At 37.5% G+C, this 20889-nt stretch overlaps 3 protein-coding genes across 7 annotated transcripts in view; all 3 read right to left on the bottom strand.

The window, feature by feature from the left end:
• Nucleotides 1-24: 24 nt before the first annotated feature.
• On the bottom strand, nt 25-11189 carry LOC111330907 (outer dynein arm-docking complex subunit 2). 2 transcript variants are annotated; one of them, XM_088744486.1, is made up of 25 exons: nt 10954-11189; nt 9382-9436; nt 9014-9103; nt 8825-8893; nt 8508-8555; nt 7800-7888; nt 7521-7640; nt 7202-7264; nt 6944-7064; nt 6578-6637; nt 6335-6481; nt 5923-5998; nt 5139-5275; nt 4325-4470; nt 4055-4166; nt 3612-3722; nt 2973-3127; nt 2277-2355; nt 1956-2137; nt 1779-1842; nt 1623-1673; nt 1447-1524; nt 1197-1307; nt 853-1074; nt 25-284 (listed from the first exon to the last, which is right to left on the bottom strand). In XM_088744486.1, exons 2-25 carry the CDS (start codon nt 9421-9423, stop codon nt 120-122), a joined length of 2538 nt encoding a protein of 845 aa, XP_088600612.1. In that variant the 5' UTR covers nt 9424-9436; nt 10954-11189; the 3' UTR covers nt 25-119. The 2 variants fall into 2 exon arrangements, with proteins under 2 accessions (XP_088600612.1, XP_088600611.1); XM_088744485.1 differs by lacking the exon at nt 10954-11189 and adding an exon at nt 9608-10905.
• Nucleotides 11190-12007: 818 nt separating this feature from the next.
• On the bottom strand, nt 12008-20214 carry LOC111330908 (homeobox protein otx5-A). 4 transcript variants are annotated; one of them, XM_022935894.2, is made up of 6 exons: nt 20056-20214; nt 17810-17903; nt 17016-17117; nt 16643-16804; nt 14172-14323; nt 12008-12806 (listed from the first exon to the last, which is right to left on the bottom strand). In XM_022935894.2, exons 4-6 carry the CDS (start codon nt 16758-16760, stop codon nt 12462-12464), a joined length of 615 nt encoding a protein of 204 aa, XP_022791629.1. In that variant the 5' UTR covers nt 16761-16804; nt 17016-17117; nt 17810-17903; nt 20056-20214; the 3' UTR covers nt 12008-12461. The 4 variants fall into 4 exon arrangements, with proteins under 4 accessions (XP_022791629.1, XP_022791628.1, XP_022791632.1 ...); XM_022935893.2 differs by lacking the exon at nt 17016-17117; XM_022935897.2 differs by lacking the exons at nt 17016-17117; nt 17810-17903 and having other exon boundaries at nt 20056-20209.
• Nucleotides 20215-20566: 352 nt separating this feature from the next.
• The window catches only part of LOC111330925 (homeobox protein otx5-B), a gene marked incomplete in the record, with an annotated part of 5653 nt that continues 5330 nt past the window's right edge, over nt 20567-20889 (bottom strand). The window contains 1 exon segment of the mRNA XM_022935922.2: nt 20567-20889.

Below are 20889 nucleotides of genomic sequence, written 5' to 3'. Positions count from 1 at the left end.
CCAAGACGGCAGGAAAAGTCGAAATTTCATACTATGAAAACTTTATTAAAACTACAAATTATATAATTGCCGGGTGCTTCAAAATTCACACTTTAGTACTCAGTACTATTTTTAAAAGATCAATTCTGTTGAACGGAATCGGTGTCTGTTTCCAAGTCGTTATTTGTGTCTTCCTGATATCTTGCTCTTTCGTTGGCCATAGCAAGTTGTCGCATGTTCAACAGACACCCTGCGGCAGCTTCTTGTAAAGCCGCATCCTCTGAACCAATCATCTCCAGCAACAGCTTGGAATACAAAACAAGATTGATTGACATTGATTAAGAGTCTGACTGACTGCTGTCAATTATAATTAGGATTTTATTTCTAATATATACATATATATTTCTTTTTTTTTCCATGACTTGTAAATTTCGTTTATTCATAATTATTTTTAGTTTAATTCTGTGTGTGTGTGTGTGTCCCGACCTTAATATTGTAATTCATTCTATGTAATTTGGCTTCCTAGCCTTGTTAACCTTCTAGTTATTTTAGGTAGCCAACACCCTCTAAATTTAAAATTTTATTTGATGTTAATTTAACCTTCCCAAGATTAAGGGTAAATAAAGTTGTTGTTGTTGAAAGCCAATTATGGATCAGAAAACCATCATTGACAACCAAGAGAGGGTATTCTTTCATATCACAATTTCAGAAATGTTCAGTCATTGTTTTAGCTCCTCAAAAACTGAACGTTAAAGACGAAAAATCTGTAACAAGCATCACTGAAAACAACACTTAAATTACGGCTGACGTTCTCGTCTGGTAAACGTTGCACTTTATTAACAGCCGTTAAGGGAGCTAAAAACTCTGCGTTACCTTGACAACTCCGCTGCGGTGCATAGTGATGCAGCTATCAGGATATTTGCCCAGCTGTTCGAGAGCCCGCATTGCTGACCGCTGTACTATAATGTCATGTGACCCCAGGTACTCTACCATTCTTTCTACAGCTCCTTCCTGGGAGAATCGCTTCGCGTTGTTTCCCCATTTGCTGCACATGGCAATGGCTTCAGCCAAGTGTCGCCTCAAAATGATGTTAGTCTATAAACAACATAAATGTCTTTTTTTAACTGGTATGCGTCTACATGCTATCTCTCTTCACAACCGAATCTTCTCGGTAGCCATGGCAACTTATTACCATAGCAACCGATATAAGACCTTACCTTATGCGTGAGTTGTGCCAGGTGAGGGACAACTTCATAATCAGTTATGACCCCCAAGTTCTCCCAATCACAAGCCACAACTGATATCACAGCGCATGCGCTGGTAAGGACCTGAAAACGTTTCAATGCATTTAGTTGGAGGAGTCTAAAATGATTTTTACTGACTTAATTTTTATTTTTTGCTGTTTTTCGTCAGCTATGATATACAAAACAAGAACAAAACTAATTTGTATTGGTTGAAATGAATTACCTCCAAATCGGCAGACTTGAGCAAGCGAACAGTCAGATCCAGCCCCCCAACAAATGATCGTGCGGTTTCCCAGGCCTCCTACGGGTCAAAGAAATGGCTGCGGTTAAATATTCTGTTCAAAGAAAATTTCATCCCCGCAAATGTCATCAGAAGGTGATAATGCATTTATCTCATACCGGTGTGTCTTGCATCAGTCTGTATACGGCCCATGCTCCACCAGAGACCACCTGACCAACAGGAAAATAGGTGATATTATTTACAGAAATTCAACAGGATGTTTAGGATAAATCAGTTATAAATCAGTTACAACTCTAAGCGAAACATCTACTCACTTGATTGTTCCTTGACTTCATAAGAGACCAAAGAAGCCTAAGGCCTTCCAATCTGTTGAAAACTCTGAAAAAAAGACGATAAATGAATGAGTTCAAATCAGATGAGATAATGAATGAAAGTATATTGACCAATATTCGTGCCTCCTTTTAAGAATGAGGCGCAAAGCTATCACTTACGCGCGGCAGCTGCTGTTCACAGCGCATGCTGCGATGGCTCTTGCCGCTGTGCCAGTTAACTCTTCATTGGGGATATTCAGAATGTCCACTAAAGTTTTACATCCCTTGCATCGTAAAATCTCCAGCGGAGCTGTGGGATGTTTGGCAATCTCTCCAATGGCTCCAACAATATGAAGTTGAACCTTCAGTGAAAATTGGCAAATTTGAGATATCAGTATTCCTTTTTTGGGTCAGTCCAGTGCATAATTCTGATTCCAGAGCAATTAACATATATTTTTACATACTACTCTCTGGACCCCAGTCCATATTTTTGACACTTACTTGTTCAGGGAGGTCCTCTTCGCCTTCTTCGTTCTGAAGCAGATTAACAAGAATTTCTAACACCTTCATCTCCATCAACCTGGATCAATAAAAAACTTTCAATTCTCTTATTACAAAGAAATTATTTTGATAGCTAGAGTCAAAAGCTCTACCTAGGAATTCGAGTGTTCTCTCAAAACAATCTTTTGGTTTCAAATGAGTCGTAAAGGCGCGCATAACGACAATAGAGAGATTTAGCACCGCGTTTACGTGAAAAGGCTAACGTCAGATTGTCCTTTCACGTTTCACGTAAAAGAACATGAATCTTGCTGCCCTAGCTTCGCGTGAGCACACCGTCATGGTGGATTTGAAGGTGTCAATGTATGAATTACAAGGAATTGTTTTGATGTCCTTTTCCGGAAGTAACTTCTACTCTGTGAGAGAAAAAGTGAGGAAAATATTACTTACACGGCAAAAGCGAAACACCTTACTTTCATGTAGAAACCGTCGGCAAAGCGGAAAAACAAGGTCACGTGGTCAGTCTTGCCGCTCACGTTTCACGTAAACGCAGTGCGAAATCTCTCTAATCTACTAAACCAAGATACAAATTAAAGGTTGTGATCATAGAATATTTAACCACGTGACCAAGGCCAAAAAAAGGGTAGAAGTAGTGGTAGTAGTTGTTGTTGTTATGGCTATATCCCATGAAACGCTTACCTTTTGACATTGTATTCACTGATAGCACATTTCCAAATTGCACCTGTTACGGCTGCCAGCAGCTTCTTATTATCCCGACGGGAAAGAAGCGATACAAGCGTGTTCAGACCTCCACAGTCATATACAGCTTTCCTGGTTTGTTCGTCTACAGCACACTGTAAGAGAGAAAGTGTTAAGAAATAGAAGGCAAATAAGAGAGGATGGTGAAAGCTAGGTTTATAAATATGGAGTCTCTCTCCAGAATTCTGAATGTCTAAGAATTTGTCACTGTTATGTTACATTATGTTACATAATTATATTTCTAAATACTGTGTATTTTAGTATATTTTAGTATAGTTAGTATTTTAGATCTTGTACAGATATATGTATGAATATATGTATATAGATAATCTCAATTTTATGTTTTCTCGAGGATATTAGCTCCAACAAGCTACTCTAAAATTCGAGATGAAATAAAGTTTATGATGATGATGATGATGATGATGATGACTGTTCCCAAGCGCGAACGAGACTCAGTTTATCATTCTTACCTTACCTCAGATACGTCAAACATCCTTGCGTCGTTTCTAAGCACGTTTCGATAATCAATGGTGCTGGTCAAAAGGACCCAGTCCCTGGGTTGACTGAATGGCAGCTCACCTTAAATATGGCGTTTGCGCAGTAGCCCTGCAGCTCTTCGTTGTCGGTCAACAGGCGACGAACGATCGCTGGTATCATTTTTTCTTTGTAGAAAGCCTGTCTGAATCGAGTCTGATAATGAAAAGTGTCAATAATAGTGTTAATGATCACATATTGCTAGGAATGATTCTGAAACCTCAAGTCAGTCAATGATCTTGAACTGGTTGAATATAGATTTTCTAGTTACGTATTTATTGTTTTGATGAGTTGTAACCACCACATGGTAAATTGCGTTTGCCTCACTCCATATGGACTCCTTATGGATGTTATCTCGCAACTTAGGTTTGACTTCTAACTAATTGTATTGTGAAAGTTCGCGTAAATAGAAAAAATGAAGTAAAACATATTTAGTGGGTCCGCAGTGTGTATATTAACTAGTTTTACTGTGACGTTATGAAAATTACCACTACTGCACATTCTTGAACAAGTCCCACGATAGGAACAAGAAACTCATCTTTGTCCATCGTAACGAGTTTGGCTAACAGCGGTACGCTTCCGGCATTGAAAATTGCTGATCTAGGAACAAAAGATTGGAAAACGTTAGAAATATCGCCGAAATTTCTTCTTAACGAATCGCAATTGGATTAAAAACTGTCGTTTTATTCGCAGTCCTTGTGCACCTGTGTGTGCTACATATCTAAAAGTTATAACCAAACCCACGTTACACAACCGACCTACTGCGCGTGCTCTTACTGCAACTCCAAAGTGCAAGGGCAGCATTACGTGCAACTTCAAGGTCCGACCTGGGCTGGCCTGGAGACCCGTTACCAGAAAGTCTCCTCCCAGTAAATTGCCCTCCGTCGTAGTTCAGCAGACCAACCTATTACAAGAAAACGTGCTATTTTAAATTTTAACACAATTTCTTTCGCAGTTAGGGAGACGTAGAGGATAAATGTTCTCGTTCTGTGCGTAAAGTTTGGGTTCGATCCCTTTCTAGAATCGATATGTTTGTGTCCCTCTCCACCTAGGGGTATGAATTGTAAAAAGGAGGTTTTACTCGAGCCTAGAGATCCATTCAGCTGGAAGTAATCAACTTTCCCTTGTGTGAAGCGACCAGGAGTGTTGCACCCCTCCCTGGATAGGATGCTAGTCTATCGTGGTTTACCCCCTCAGTACCGTGACCAATATTTTGTTGAGTTTTCTCAACAGTGCTCTGGTAGCTATTTATACCTCCGGGTGGAGAGAGGCCGGGGACTGAGAGAGAAAAGTGACCTACCCAAGAACGCAACACAGTAACTAGGCCAAGAATCGAGCCTAGACCTCTGTTCCGTGTATAGTCCCTTGGGAGCATACACGGGTCCCTGAAAATTGTGTAAGGGAAACTCAAGGAAATGATGGTGAGATATTACAATTTTATGTTGGATTTTAACTTCTAATTGATAGCTTGTAGATAGCACTTTGAGACTGAAAGGACTGAGCTTTGCGAAGCTTTCTATGAGGAAGATTTAATGCCATTTAATTTAATTTTTTCCTAGCTCTTGATCTCACCAGTTTTTGTAAACCACCGTATTTTTTGAGAATATTTCTTCCCACACTGGATTTTGCCAAGTTGGCCAGGTTGGCTGCAGCTAAACTTTGCACCTCCTTTGGCGCATCAGTTATGAGATCCACCAGGATCTGGACGCCTACAAAATGTAAGATCGAGGTCGTGTAAAATCACATGACCCTAACGTCTCCAATTCAATGGCACGCAATGCGTGCAAACAAGATTAAAAAAAAAATACATAAATGAAAAACTAAGCAAAATATCAATCTTCAGTCGGGACAAGCATGGTTGAAATGAAATTATCAATTCTGATTAAGATGTTAAACTTTTTTTGGGAGCATGAGACGAACAGATATTCAATCACTAAGGTGCTGAGACTCTTTTGAGAGTGAAGTCATTTATTAGATTTAAATGTGGAAAAACAGTCCTGTCTTTTCCCTGGAACGACCATGTTGAAAAAGGCAACTCCCGATTCCTGTCTTCAAATGAAGATAAACATCACGAACAAAATAATCTGAAATTATTTGAACAAATACCAAAAGATCTGCCTGTTTTATTGATAAATGACCTTGTAATTAAGTTTTGAGGGTAAAAACCATTCAACTTTTCCTTATAATAATATCCCTGCATCAAACACTGAGCTCACGAGAATAAAGGAAATGATCACCTGCTAAACATTTTCTTGATTGTTATAAACAATTTGTCTTATCAGCATCTCAGGAAATGTAAAGAGAACCTTATAGAGAATAGGATTACTGATGTTAGCCGGCAAAGGATTAAACTAACCTCCCATTTTAATAACAGCTCGCCTGTTGTAGATGCTACTTATAGTCAACTGTTGGAGAACTTTCAAGGCACCGATCTAAAAACCAGAGTATGTAATAATTGCCATTGGAACAGGTTCAGTTTAATTTTCAACTATGTTCTTTTTACTTAAGTTGAGGTAGTTGGCTTCCAGGACAAATCAGTGTTTGTTTCATAATTTATCCTGAGATGTTTACGGTTTGATTTGCCAATAATTCACGTGTAGCTCTTTAAAGCACTTGTCAATAGATGATTTGTTTTCAATCTAAAAATTCAAATGTCTCCCTGTTCCAGTCCCTCGCGCCTTTGCTTAAGGATTAGGCGGAGGACAATGCTTGTAGGTGAGTGTTCTTTGATTGGTGGTAATTTTTTGTAGCATAGCATAAACCCGTACCTGACAATTTACGTGGTCCGTTCTGAGAATATTAACAAGAACTGTTAACCCGTTCACATCGCGAATGGCCATCTGGGTCAGTTCTTGAGTTAAGTTGAAGTCTGTCAGAGCACATAATGTGATGACCGTGGCGACCTGGTTACCATTCTAAAAACAGGAAAATCATTCTGCGAAATTATGAACTAGTTAGAAATTTTTTTTTTTGCCAGTGTGAGTTCCATTCGTCAGATAACATTTTCTCACCTTTAGAAACCTGATAAGTCTTTGTATTTGCCAATATTCTGAGGGAAGGTCAGCAACTCCCTATTAGATAAAGAGCCACTTATAATAATTGCCGGTTGTACAAGGGCAATGAAAGGATCGATATATTCGTGCACCCGTTAGTTCTCTCGCCTTCTTTCTTCCTTCCGTTTCTTCATTTGTTCGTTCATTCGTTTCTTCTTTCACTCTCTCATTCGTGCATTCGTTCGCTATCTCGCTCATTCGTACATTCGTTCCCTCGGTCGTTCGTTCGATCACTCGCTCATTCACTCGTTCGCTCATTCGTTCCTTGGTTCTTTAGTTCGCTTGCTCGTTCGCTATTACTAGCCATTCAGTGCGCATGCTCACCACTTTCCCATCTAGCACCCGGTCATCTTCTTCTTCACTCTCAGTTGAACTTTCCGCAGGCTCTGATGGAATTCGTAACACCGTGGATCGCCGGCTTTGCAAGTTTTGCTTGTTGCTACGGCTTACAATCCAAACAAATGAATAATGAACTAATGAAAAAATGTTCTCAGATTTTTTATTTGTAGACTGAATTTTAACTCGACTGAGTGAGTGAGTGATATAGATGGACGAATAAACGGATGAAAACCGTTGTGTTACCTTTCTTTGCGGTTTTGTTTTGTTTTAGGTTGTGGTTTGTTGACTTCTTTCACCTCGTCATCACTACAACGATCAAGAAACAAGACCTTGATATGCCTGGGTAAACATTTTAAGATCCAGCAGTTTAAATGATAACTTCAGAAGGAAGAGTCCCCAAGATTGTGATTGATGTAGACTCCCGCATGAAACATCTGTCAGGTGTACATAAAGCGTTCCTTGCGGGAACGTCAGACTACTGTGACAAACCATCTTGTTGAATAATCATGGAAGGCGTGCAACAAGTAAAAACATGAAGAGGTTCAAAGTCTTTGCCTCTAACCTGTCATCACCGACAACAAGCCTCAAATTTTTCCATCTCATGGAAGGTTTTCGGGGAGTAAACTGCTTCTCGCTTTTGGGCGTCTTTGTCTTCTTTTTCACCTTCTTTTTCTCTGGTTTTCTGCAAACGTTATTTTGGTCGAAATATATGACATTTCATTAAGAGTTTTATAAAATAAATTTTAGCACCAAAGCAGTACCCCTAACTATAGATAACTGCCTAGCTGGGCTTGAGATAATCAATATTTTGACTTAGATAAAACAGAAATATGAGACACACCTTTCTTCTGGTTTTTCTTTCTCTTCTTTATTTTCCGCCACGTCATCTTCAGTTTCACTGTCGCTCAGGTATTTATCAAGGAAGGAACTCTGTGAGCGAATATGCACTCAAAGTAAATTCTCTTTAGCTGAGGGTGCCGCAGTCAGATCTACTCAAAGAATTACCCTCTATCAAAAAAATAGTGGCACCTGATTGGTTAAAACAGGTGCAGTTGAACCCAGAGTTAGCGGAAGCTGCGCCAAATAAGTTTTCGCACCAAATTACGCGGTTGCATAATGGTTTAAGCTCGTTTCAAATCATGGTTTATGCCTTATGGGACCAGACATTCTGCCAAGGGTCGAAGGATTTTGAAATTTTGGGAGGGATCACATGGTATGCAGGGGGGATGGAAGGGTGATTAGTCGTCGCTTGCGATTGTAAAGGGGAGGCTATTGAAAAGTAACCCCAATGAGGGAGAAATCATTAGAATACTACAATGCCCTATTTAGGAGATTAGAGAAATTTTACAGTGGAAATCCTCCAAGCCCCGAGCTATAAATAATGAAGGGTACCTAATAACCTTCGCGGTCGTTCTTTCGTGATATCGCGTATTGAGGATCTTTGCATTTGTGTTGCCTTTTGCAAGAATCAAAAGATGATGTAGCGCCCATAATATCTTAATAGGTCAAGCGAACACTGCGCATGCTCTTTTCTGTTTCAGGACCTTACCTGTTTGTTTTCATCGGTAGTTTCCTTAGTCGAAGTATCCTCCACACCCTAAAGGTTATTTACATTCCATTTTAACTATTGCTATTAGTTTAAGAATAGAAATAAAGGAAACGACATTGTGATTAAATTTTAAGAGGAAAATCTCGAGTGGGTTTCAGAGTAAGTTTTTGATTCTTTTTTTAATTTTAATTTTTGTTATCATAAATAGAGGCTTTAGGAATACTGCACGCTTTGCTTGGCGTGTGCAGGAAAAAAAGCAATGACATTTCTCATGCATACCAAGAGAATATAAACTGTTTATAATCTCTCGTGCATACTTGTTCAGTGGCAGCGGTAGTTTCTTCCGAAGGGTTACTGTCACTTTTATCCTGAATTTCTTTGTTATCCTGTAAATTTCAGAAATGGAAGAAAGCACATTACTTCACAGCATACAAAATTATGTCAACGAGCTGACTTGCAACCAAAACTTACTGCCTACAGATTTCTGAGGTATTCATTATACTTGCCTTGATTTTTTCCTCTTTTTCAGGTTCAGGCCTTGATGAATATATCTGAGCATCGGCACTGCTTTCATTTCTAGAAATTTCTGACGATTCCTATGAAAAAATAGGTTAGTAAGTAAAAATTGATTCCTGACCTTGGCCCAAAGAATTAATTTGCCCAGTTTAGGAGGGAAAAAGTCACTCCTCTTATCTATCAACTGTAACTGAAGATTTACCGAATAATTATTGTGTCAATACTCAGTCGGGAGTAGTCGGTATTACTCGTAAAAATCCGGATTGTTGCATCTCCTATCGTCTCAAAGTTGTTCGTCTCGGAAAGTCTTGAGGCATTCTCAGGCCGTTATCAAACTACGCAAAACTAGTGAACCAACCTCAATTCGTGTGTCCATTTCATTGTCGCCAATTTGTGACATCTTAAGTCTTGATCTACAAGTTACAAAGACACAAGTGATCTACAAGTTACAAAGACAAGTGATCTACAAGTTACAAAGACACAGAAAAGCATAGATATCATTCCAGATTGTAAAAATCATTCAAGATTGTAAAAAGACGGATACGAAAGAAACACGTCATTCTATCATTCTATCGTCATTCTACCCTATTGTTGTATTCATGAAGAATCTTTTAGGAAACGCGGCGAGAAATCTCAGTCATCTGCATCACTGAATAGGCATAGTGGTCATCATCTATCTATTTTGCAAGAGGACCGACGTAAAAACCTTATCTGCGCGCAGTCGACCTGTAAGAGAGACAAATTAATGGAGATAATCGGTTATTTTTTGTTAAGCTATTATGCCTCCCAAACTACTTGTTTTATCGGACAAATTTTTCAATTTAGCGTCCGCAGCCAATTTTGAATCACCTTACACGTTACTTTAGCATATTGAGGCGAGAAGATTCAAGCGTTAAACATTTCATTTAGATATACTGTGTTTTTCCAAGTTGTTAAGAATAACAAGAGAACTGTTATTCTTCGCATCTGTCTTTATCCCGTGCGAAATTTATACAAGATATTGCTTAATCTTGACCAACAATTTGGAAATATTTCGCGGGTAGACATTTTATCATTATTCGTTTGCTCTTGAAACTGAAAAGCTTTGTTTTTTATTTGCCAACGAAAAGCTCAAATAGTTAAAACAATTAACTTAAATGTCAAATCTGCAAATTACGGAATATTTGCATTTCTGATCTCTCGAATTTACACCAGATGAATTTGACAGTAAATATAACGCTTAAGGTTTAATCGACTGTGAAATATATCGCTGCAATAGCTTTGTTAATCGGCAGAGATAGTCTTTTTCCTGCAACTGAACTTCGTTCGACAGCATTAACTTAAAATTCGCGACAGTTAGTTACAAAATAAATAGACTTCGCTCAAGTGACAATAACACGTAAGATCTGCTGACATAGAATTTGAATCAAGAACATGGTTGGATGATTTTTTTCGATGAAAGACTCAGATTTTGGTACGTATTTATACAACGGTTAAATATTTCCTCAACGTATAAGAAATAGTGTTTTCTCTCCCTCGCGAAGACGATTTTAGATTTGCATGCAGAATTTGTTTTCAAATTTTTTGCTCAATGTCTGAAATAATCTGTGATGAAAATCTCACTAAAAGAGCTTGCGCAAAATAAAATCTGCAATAATTAACATTGAGCCATATAGTTCATCGCTAGATTTTGGACGAACCGACATTGATCTGCTTCTAAAATTCCATGAATAAAATTTCGTTCAGTTACCATGTCAGTTTTTTTCAATCACATCCCATACTTTGTCAAAAAGCCAACAATTTTATTTGACAAGATTTATCCTACTGTCCTATGCTTTCCAGAATTTTTTAAACTCAAGCAATATTTTAATTATTTTTCCTTCAAAATACATTACTTTTGATGCTTACCTTTAAAAGTGTGCTGTATTGATGATTGAATAAATGTTCTTACCTTACAAATTTTAAACGTTTGTTTTTCGTCCAGAGAAACGTCAATATTTTCAAATCGTGTAATTCGTGTACTTCGATGAAGGAAAGTCGTATACTGGTTCGCTTTCTTTTGGGGCTCCCGTTAACAGGACCTAAAAAGTACTAGCATTTCAGCCTCAACGCTTAAAATCGATTTGGAGTCAAAATGTAGACGATCGATGTTTAGGCCAAACTGTAAGCAGCTAGGGACAGTAGTAGTATCCATGGCAACTAATGCGTGTCGTCAGCAGGTGCTTAGAATGACTTAGAGAAGAAAATTAACACTTTTTCTTGTTTAAAATTTTTAATATTCCACACGATATTAATATTTTATATGTAGTGCATTTTGCGAAAAATAAAATTTTTGCCTAGGCTTGTGTAGGAAAAAAAGATTAAAAAAGCAAACGAATCTTGGAATTGATAAATTTTGGAGTTTTCGATGGGAAATTTCTTCAACTATGTTGGCTTTGTTTGAAGAATTGACCTCGATTACAGCAATTTTTAATCGAGGGGCGAAGGTAATCTGGGATCGGTCTGGTCTGTTTTGTGTCGCTTTCTGATTGGTCCAGAAAACTCGCGCCAGTTTCTCGACCAATCAGATACAAAGCTAAAACCATTTGCGACTTGGTCACTCGCGTTTTCCCGCGCTTGAAGGAGTGTGTTGTTTTTACCCTGCGTTCTCATTGGCTCCTGGTGATATTTTCCTTTCTATGATTGGCAGTTTTGATTGCTTTGCTTTTGGTTTGGACACTCAATAGATAAATACTATACGAAACACTGTTTGTATTTTAGTAAGATGGCTGAAAGAATACTTTTTATGATACCTATCCTAGTCGAGTTAATACTGTAAAAACGTTTTTTCACAATAAAGAAAAAAGAAGAAGAAGGAAAAAGAAACGTTGCTTATACATTACAATGCTTTCAGTATGATACTCTACGAACATTACTGTAACCCTACCAGGAATACTCACAGTTTGTACCGCATTTTTGTGAGCACAGACGTGATAAAGGTAAAACAGGAAATTACACAGGAGACATTATGAAAAGAATCGGTAAGAGTTTATTAAAATTTAAATTGACTTCTCTGTAGCTAACTCTACACTTAATTTTGATTTCTCAACACTTACATGATCAACTATGGAAATGGCAGGACTTACTTTTCAATTCAACATCATCACGAAGGCATTTGTTAAGGTATATACACACATGGCACTTATTTGAGCAAAAGATGCAAGGTCTTATTTTCAACGTCAAACGAAAGGTAATGTGTTTGACACTGGTTGAATATGAATAGCGAAGAAGTCTTTTGTGGGCGTAGCTAGATTGACAGGGAGTAGGGAAGGACTAGGCAATAATAAACCGGATACGTCACAGATAGGAAATATGAGAAAAAAAACTTTTTCTGATGGGTATTGGTCGTTCACAGAAAGCTTTGTAACCATTTGATTAACCTCCTTTCGTAATCTTGGCTGTCTTTTTTCAATCTGTCGATTAAGTTGTCATACATTTTTTGTGAACGTAATTCGCCAGATCCATTAAATGGTCTTCAACAGCGTTATCAACTGGTTTAAAAGGCCGATAACCTTCTTGTTTTTCAATGTTTTGTTTCAGTAGATTGCTGTGTTTCAGGAACTCTGTGACGTCATTCTGTGGTATTGCGACTCCTCTAAAGTTCAAATTTTTCGATGTTTTGTTGGGTTCCGGACTGATAGCTTGGTTCCCTGGTTGTGGTGAAGAGGAACATGGTTTGCCTTTGACCTGGTCTGCTTTGGTTTGCGTTTCTTGTTGTTGTTTCTTCAGTTGGCGATACTTGGCGCGCTTGTTTTTAAACCAGACCTGAAAGAGACGAAAAGGAATGGATACTACCTAAGATAAAAACATATTTAGGCAAAGGTGGTTCAATACAACAAAAGAAAGGCTTCAGCTTAAAGCTTCTTAGTCACACCAATAATTGTAAACGATACTGTTTCATTGACAAGTAGAAATGACTGAACTGCATGAGGCCATAGTTTAATTCAGATTGTATCAAAAAAGGGTTAAGGCAGCAATGTTTAAAAGCGTTGAAAGCCACGCCATAACCCGCTGAAAATTCCAAGAGCCATTCCATTCTCCATTGACCAATCAAATCTGATCGCGTGACCGAAGTTTCAAGTGCCCTGAATGTGCTCAAAAGATCAGGAAGTCCGTTCAAACTTCTCATGACTCACGGAAAACTAATTTACATTCATGAGATTCTAGAAAAACTGTGACTAATCAAGAGCCAAAATACATTTCGATCTCAGATTAATTCACCCTAATGTTACAAAGCGATTATCGAAGTACGAAGAGATGTTTTTTCCAAATTATATACTAAGCTACTGGGTTCGCGTGCTGACGCGAGAGCCAGTTTTGCGCCACTACATAATTCCATTATCGCATACTACACTTCTTAGCAGCTCATAGACTAAGCTAATAAAATAAGAAAAGGATTAATGCTGGATTAAAGAGTCGTTTGCGTAGTTTTAATTGGATACCCCATGTGGTGTAAAACCTACTCCAGTGATAGGTTCTATTCGTGAATTGTTGGGATTGGAAAGATTTCTATTTCCATTCATTTATTTTTTTAACAGAGTAAGTAAGTTTTATTCCAAGGCCTACAAGACTTTAGTCGGTATGACGAAGGTGCACTAAAAGAATCAAGTTGACAGAATTTGCTTTATCGACTAGCAGAAATAAAGTTGGCAAACAACAGCAAAGGCAAACAAGAAAGCGAAGGTCAAAATTAAAACTGATGAGCATTCTGGGTATCAAATAAACTAAGTGAGAAAATTCAAACTGACAAACACAACGAACTATATAGAAAATTTTTATGCAAACCTGAAACTGTCCCGTCAATTGATTCGAATAAGAAATTTGTCAAAAGGAAATACCAATTTCTTTATCTACAAAACAGCTAATCTGCCATTCAAAAGCATCAGAATTATATTTTCATCTAAAAAGTGGTGCATCATCATTTATAACAACAACAACAAAGGTGCTATCAATTTCTTTTGATAGGAATCCAATTTTTAAGAGGACATAGAGGGAAGAGATCTTTTTTTGCCGTCATTATATTCGAAGTCAGTTCCTTCCCAGAAGCGAAAGATAGTTCAAATCCAAACCGGGGAAGACAAAGAAAAAAAAATACATGCAACGTTAACAAACAAAAACAAGCGGTCTAACCTGCACTCTGCTCTCTGGCAGATTGATTTTCGTAGCGACATCTTCTCTCATAAAGATGTCAGGATATTTTGTTTTGCTGAAGAGATCCTCCAGGATTTCAAGTTGAGCTTTAGTAAATGTGGTTCGCTCCCTGCGCTGTTTTCTCGGAGGGCCTAAAAAAAAAAAAAAATATATATATATATATATATATATATGAGTCGCAAAAAAATATTGACTTAAAAATTTTAGTAATGTTGAGTTGTATTAAACAGTATTTGACATTTGTTAAGGAATTTAGAATGGAGTGTGGATTGTAGACCGAGATGTTCGAACTATTGAGGCCCGCGCACTTGGACCACAGGAGACTTAATGATTAAAAGTTTGTTATCATATAGAAGTTCTTAACAAAATGGCTGAAGCTTGTTTACACTTCTAGATCCAAGATGTCGCCATAATCTCCTCCAGCTTCTAACATTCTCATTCTCCGCCGATATTATAAAGAAAAATAACACATCAGTTATTCCAGAGAGTCAGAGGGCAAAGAAGCGAAGATGCTACTAACACCAAATAAGTTCGTAAGAACACGTATCTACAAGCGTGGAGTTTGCTTCTTCGTCAGGGACTCCGCGGATTTTTCCTTTTTCACACACTCGAGACAACTGATCACAAATAACGGCTTACTTTATGTTCTTAAGATTTAGAAAATAAGATAAGGAGAAAGTAGAATGTTCTTTCTTGTAAAGAATAAATTGAACTGGAATAAACTGGCATATTTTGATTATAGAAAATGTCTGTTTTAAAGCTGTGCAGAGTGGTATTTGAGACTCGGCAGTAAAATTTTCGTTAAACACCACTTTTTTTTTTTTTTAAATTCTGCTGGTCATGGTATCAATTTACAAACTGCATAGAAAAGAAGGCTTTTATCACAGCTAATGAAAAAATGCTAAACGCCTTACAATTTGTCTGTTTTCTCAACGTAGTTTTTTTCTAAGTTCAAATTTTAAAGAAATTCTGTCATTAGTGACCGAAGAAAATTGACGAAAATCTCTGAGAGTGGTTTCACTGCCTCATTATTGGTAATCATAATCTGCCATTATCCCTGATTAGTCCTCTGTAACGAGCCGAACCCATTCCTTTCACGATGCTCATCGATCTGGGCTATTGGAGAAAAGATACTGTCAATTTGTAAAGTGAAGTCTTGTTGCTAACGCTCTTGTGATCATATAAACACAAAAAGATCCTTATATAAGTATAAATGATGCTGTAGCGTTGCTGACAAAGGCGAAGCATTTACCTAAGATGAACCAAACTGATGCAATTAAAGGTTACGTCCTGCTTCGAAATCGATCAAACACACGCACGTAAATTAAGGAAAAAGAGAAATCCGTGCGTGCCAAAAAGATTCAGTTTACTCTGGAAACAGTTCAGCTTAAAAAAAAAAAAAAGACGGTGGTGATATTCTATATACCTTCTATGAATGGCCTTGATGCTAAGCAATGAAAACAGCCCCAGTAAGGCGGACAACTCATCCAATTTAACGCCATAACTAGTCTAAAAATGAAGATGTCGATCCTCGCGCCTCTAAAGGAGTAAGTGGCAAATGCTTCTTGTCTCAATAATTTGTTGCTTTAAATTTAAGGATTTATAAGAATAGTTTCACCCTGAGACCTTTTTACACATCCCGTGATATTACTTTTCATGCGCTTTTGGTTGGAGCTCTCTAATTTATGGGATTACTACCTTTACTTGTATATGCTTTAAAAAGATAATTCTCGAACCTTTGAGGTTTGCAGGACACTTTACGTTAACTCGATTAATGAACAATCTGCTGGTAATGTTAAATAGGGCAATCAAAAAATCGCTCAAAGTCACGAGAGAATCTAATGACTCTGTAACCGACACGCAAAACAGGAAGCACGTGCAAAGTGAATTTCGTTGCTATGGAAACAAATGAAAGGCAATGTTCTAAGAATGCCAAATACTTTCAAAGGGAAGGAGGATTCTAAAAAAAAAACAAGTGTGTAACCGAGTAATGGGAAAGATTATTTTTTAAGAAATGTCTTAAACCGAACAGATTACGGCCAAACGGAAGGTTTGACTCGAAGAATACGCCTTTCTGGCTAGCCAGGTACTCAGATGAAAAGGAGTCAGGGATTGTACTTTAACAGAATATTTTAAATGGCTTTTTTATGAACACTGTGTTCCGTTAAGATGAGCTGTTTCCTTCTTAGCAGAGGCTTACACTTCAATACTGTACAAAAATGATTTTAACACACGAAAGCGCAAAACTTTCCCTCTCATGAAACTTCGCGGAAAAGGAAGTACATCAGGGCAGCAGGGAACGAAAACGCTTTGATGTGTACTGCACTAGATTGTTATTTTGTATGTCAACTTTCGCTTTCTATGGCGTGAATTTGGTTGATGGGTAGGTAAGATCGGAAATTCACTTAGAAATATAAAGCATATTGACCTGAGAGGTTAATATAACTTACCTTCATATTTGAGTGCCTCAAGTTTCACAAAATCCATATTGAACGGGTTTAAGCCCATGCCATGTATAAGCGTAAGATTCGTTGTACCAGGTGGAAGACGTCCATAGGGACCAGCCATTTCTGTGACTTTCGTTCAGTTTTCCTCTTTGTCTCAGATAGAATCTAACAGTTCCGGAGAAAATATTACCATATAAGTAAAATTGGCTTAGGATCTGTTGGCTTCAGCTCAGAAGCTTAAGTTCAAGGGTCTTGTGACGTAAAATATTCGGTTGCTGATCGGAACTTCTGGCCCAATGATATTGAGCAAAGAAAAGGTTCATTTGTTTATATCTTGATTATCTTTCCTTTGAAATACTATTTCTTTTGTTACTACCTTTCCTTTCTGTCCAGTCAGCTAATCATACAAATATCCAAGCTGATTTGCACCGATTATTTCTGTCTGTGTTAGCAATGCTAGAAGATTCAGAAGGACAAACTGAAATAGAAAGACAGACGTGGCTGCTGACAGTGATGGCTTCTATATTTCTGACCGAATAAAGAAAATTCCCCTCTGTCAAGTATCAGCCCATAAATATCATGTGTTATTATTGTATTGTCTCAACCCCTGAGGCACTGATAACCCCATGTGGACCCTTTGTCCTGACGATTGTTTTTAAGAAAAACAAAACTTAGTTAGGTCTCAAAATCTGTTAGAATTTTTAGCTGTGGGTAGTTATAAGTTAGATAACTATGGACTATCTATGAAGAAAGCTGCTGCACGAGATTCACGATAATTAACAGAAAATACTGATGAATAAAGTTGGAAACATCTTAGTTTCTTCAGCCGGAAAAATACACTGGTGCCCAAGGGTTAGACATAAAATGATAGGTGTACCATACTATTCCGAGATCATTTCCCTGATCAAGACTAAATATTTTAATTCGAACGTTAAACAGTTACATTCGAGAGTCTAGCTGTCTACCAAGAATAATAACACCAGTAAAAATCGTTACATTTAAGGGAGTCCATCGTTATAGAGTTGGTATTCTGATCAAAGCTCGAACGAGGGAGAGAAAGGCAGGGAGAGGGGGAGGGGGAGGGGGGAAGGGAGGGCTATGGTGGCTTTCCGCAACATGCATGGTTGAGGTTTTGACCATTATGGTTTTCAAGGGAACCGGGTAACTTACCTTTGCGTAGAATTTTGTTAAGTACCCCCCGGCCCAGAGCGACGGGTCATCAAAAGGACAAATTTAAGATCGGATGCAAATAATCTTGATTTGTCTGCAAAGCGAGAGGAGGTACTGTGATTATTGACTGAGACTAACTGATGTCTAAAATGAAAAAAAATTCTATTTATACATTTTTCCCTGTGGCTACATTTATTATGCCACGAGGTCGCGGTGTTTTTGCATGTTTTGTGTTATCATTTCTAGCTTATGGCTGGGTAATTCACCGATTACGATCTCAAACTCACTACCTTTACACTCTTTGCCAGGAGCAAACAAGCCACAGCATATCACTGCCATTAAAAGCTCTGTCTGTTTCACCTGAGTAATGTTTTGACATCGGATATTATTTTATTTTAATTGTTATTTATATCATCCGCCACACACATAGAAACCGCAGAATTTTCGATTTACAGCGACGAAACTTTACAAAGACACCGTTAGCCCTTTCACTTTCAAGACCTCATTGATAATTTCTCATTACTGCCTGCAATACAATTCTTATAGTGTTAGTTCGGAGCGATTAGCTTTGAATCAACCAATAATCCCTTAATTGATATTTTTCTTTATTCTCATTACTTGTGTGCTTGATATTGTATTGATATTGTAAGGAGAAATTCTGTCTTAGTCACGCAAAGGTGTCAAAAGGTCAAACGTGATCACGTACAGCGTAAGTTGCAGAAGCACGCGAAAGTCTCAAGGTATCGTCAAGGACTTAAAACAATAAACAAGTAACAAGATTCCTTATTACAAAACCTCGTGATTCTTGTGCGCCTGTACATGTTTGGTGAAATCATCTTCCGTGTAAAGAACACTCGACGTGGTTCATAAAAAATTGACCAATCATAATTTGCGAATTTCTTGAGACAATTGATAAACTTGTACTTTACCCCTGAAGGCAGTTGGCTCCCATTGACCTTAAGAACGTTTGAATCATTTTTTTTTTACACTACAGAAGACAGATGACATCGTATATAATTTACAAATAACTGAAATGAATAGGAGCTCTGAAGCAAACTGTCGGAGATAACAAACATTAAACAATATAAATAAGGAAGTATTATTTTTCCCAAAATGTCACACTCAGAGACTGCAAAAATCGTCAAATTCAAAGTAACAGGTGGGAAGCTTTTCTGCGGATAAGATTCTGTATCTAGCTGGCTCCAATGAAGCAAATTCTTTCTTTCTGTCTGCGGAGGATTGCCAACTTTGAGTGTGCAAAAAGAAAAAAAAAAAAAAAAAAAAAAATTAAAAAAGCCCTGAAAACTTAATATTGCTTGGAGCAGCTCCACATGGTTCGAACTTCCTTACTTACGCACAACATTTTTTGTTCAATAAAAACATTTCCTCGACATTTTTTTGCAGCGATAGTATCGCAAAACATGGATTAAAAGAAGTCAAAACAAACAAAACCCGGACAGGTTTCTCGAATTTATCTTGGAATTCTTTTCTTTTCGTCTGACAATAAATCCTCGTTCTTTTTCGTTTTATTGACCCTATTTCATCATTACTGAAGGCAGACATAGAACTTGTTTAATATCCATTGGCTTTCTAATCAAGCATTTGAAAGTTGGTCTATAATCCATGAGTGAACAATCCACTTCGCAGTGCCTGTTGTCAAGTTGTCAATTGATATAGATTCAGCAACGCGAAAAAAAAAAAAGTTATTTTTGAATGAAAGAACACCGAAATATCACAGACCATTGTTTTGAATGGTGACCTTTTTTGATTGTTTGAAAGATATTGTTAACATTGTACATGTTTGTTATTTTGTTTTTGGTTGAAATTCGTAGTGTTCTGCCGAACGATGAAGCCAAAAATTAGTATATATATAATTTTCCCACTCAACAGATACTTCTCGTAGGATTTGTGAGACAAGTTTCCTTTCGACAACCATTACCGTTTAGATTTTGCAGTAAGACAAAAGCGGAATTCGATCCGATATAGGCACACAAAATATGAAAATAATGAGCTATCATGCAGAAATTAAATACACAAATTTGATTTCCCAAACTTAGTGTATGGCAAACAAATTGGATTAAGAGTTATTGTACTGGTTCACAAAGGACAGTTGGAACTGAGAAGTGAAAGATACTGCAGGTTACTTTAAATCATGCTAAGTTAAAGAGGGACGTGACGTTGAAACAGGAGTTTTTGCTAAGTTTAAAGTTACCATCACTCTTTTTACAAATCACTGGGTACATCACCTGGATTTACTCAGTGAAGATTCATTATGTTTGTTGTTTCAGGACCCGGGCTATCTCCAAGCACTTATCATTGATGAGTTGAACTTTTAGTCATGAAACCATTAAACAAAAAAAGAAATTCCATCGAATGTATTTCTGGTTCATTCAGGAAGTCTTAATCACACATTTCCTCACATCTCAACATGACTTGGCAAATTTTTTGAAAACAAAACATTTAGGATCATGATATTTGCGGTTGGAGGGTGAATATCAAATGACACCGGTCTATTGCATTTTGGCTCATCCCAGCGAGTGCATTTCATCGCGCTCATTACTTTTTCCGGTGCACATGGCTTTAACACACGTATCACAATAAGCTTCTTTCCTCTTCCCTCCCCTCCCAGACGGAAATTTTGTGCTCTCCCTTTGAACCTTTACTTGAATGAACACACGCGCAGAGCATGGCAAACTAGTTCAGTTTTGGACGGCCGAAACAATCTGTGTAAAAACGGTCAAATGATGTTAATCGTAATGATGATTAATAACATATAAATAATGAATTTAATAGACAAGGAAGAAAACACTTGGATTTCGATAGTCAACGAAGTTCACAGCTAAAAAGTTCCCTCACAAACAAGTGCCATTTGATTAATTGCTTTGCTAAAACATCACATAAATATCTGTAAATGCTTTCTTTATATCAGTACTTATCTTTATTTCAGTACTTATGGTTCAGATTCTGTGCCTTTTCAACTAATCAGAACTCGGGAAATACACTATATCTTGTCTCATTTTTTAATTGTACAATTATACAGTTTGTGAGTATGTGGTGATTATTCTGTGCAAATATACAAT

This window comes from Stylophora pistillata, chromosome 14, assembly GCF_964205215.1.
Source record: "Stylophora pistillata chromosome 14, jaStyPist1.2, whole genome shotgun sequence".
In the NCBI taxonomy this organism is placed as follows: domain Eukaryota; kingdom Metazoa; phylum Cnidaria; class Anthozoa; order Scleractinia; family Pocilloporidae; genus Stylophora; species Stylophora pistillata.
This window is presented reverse-complemented; position numbering and strand designations above follow the sequence as displayed.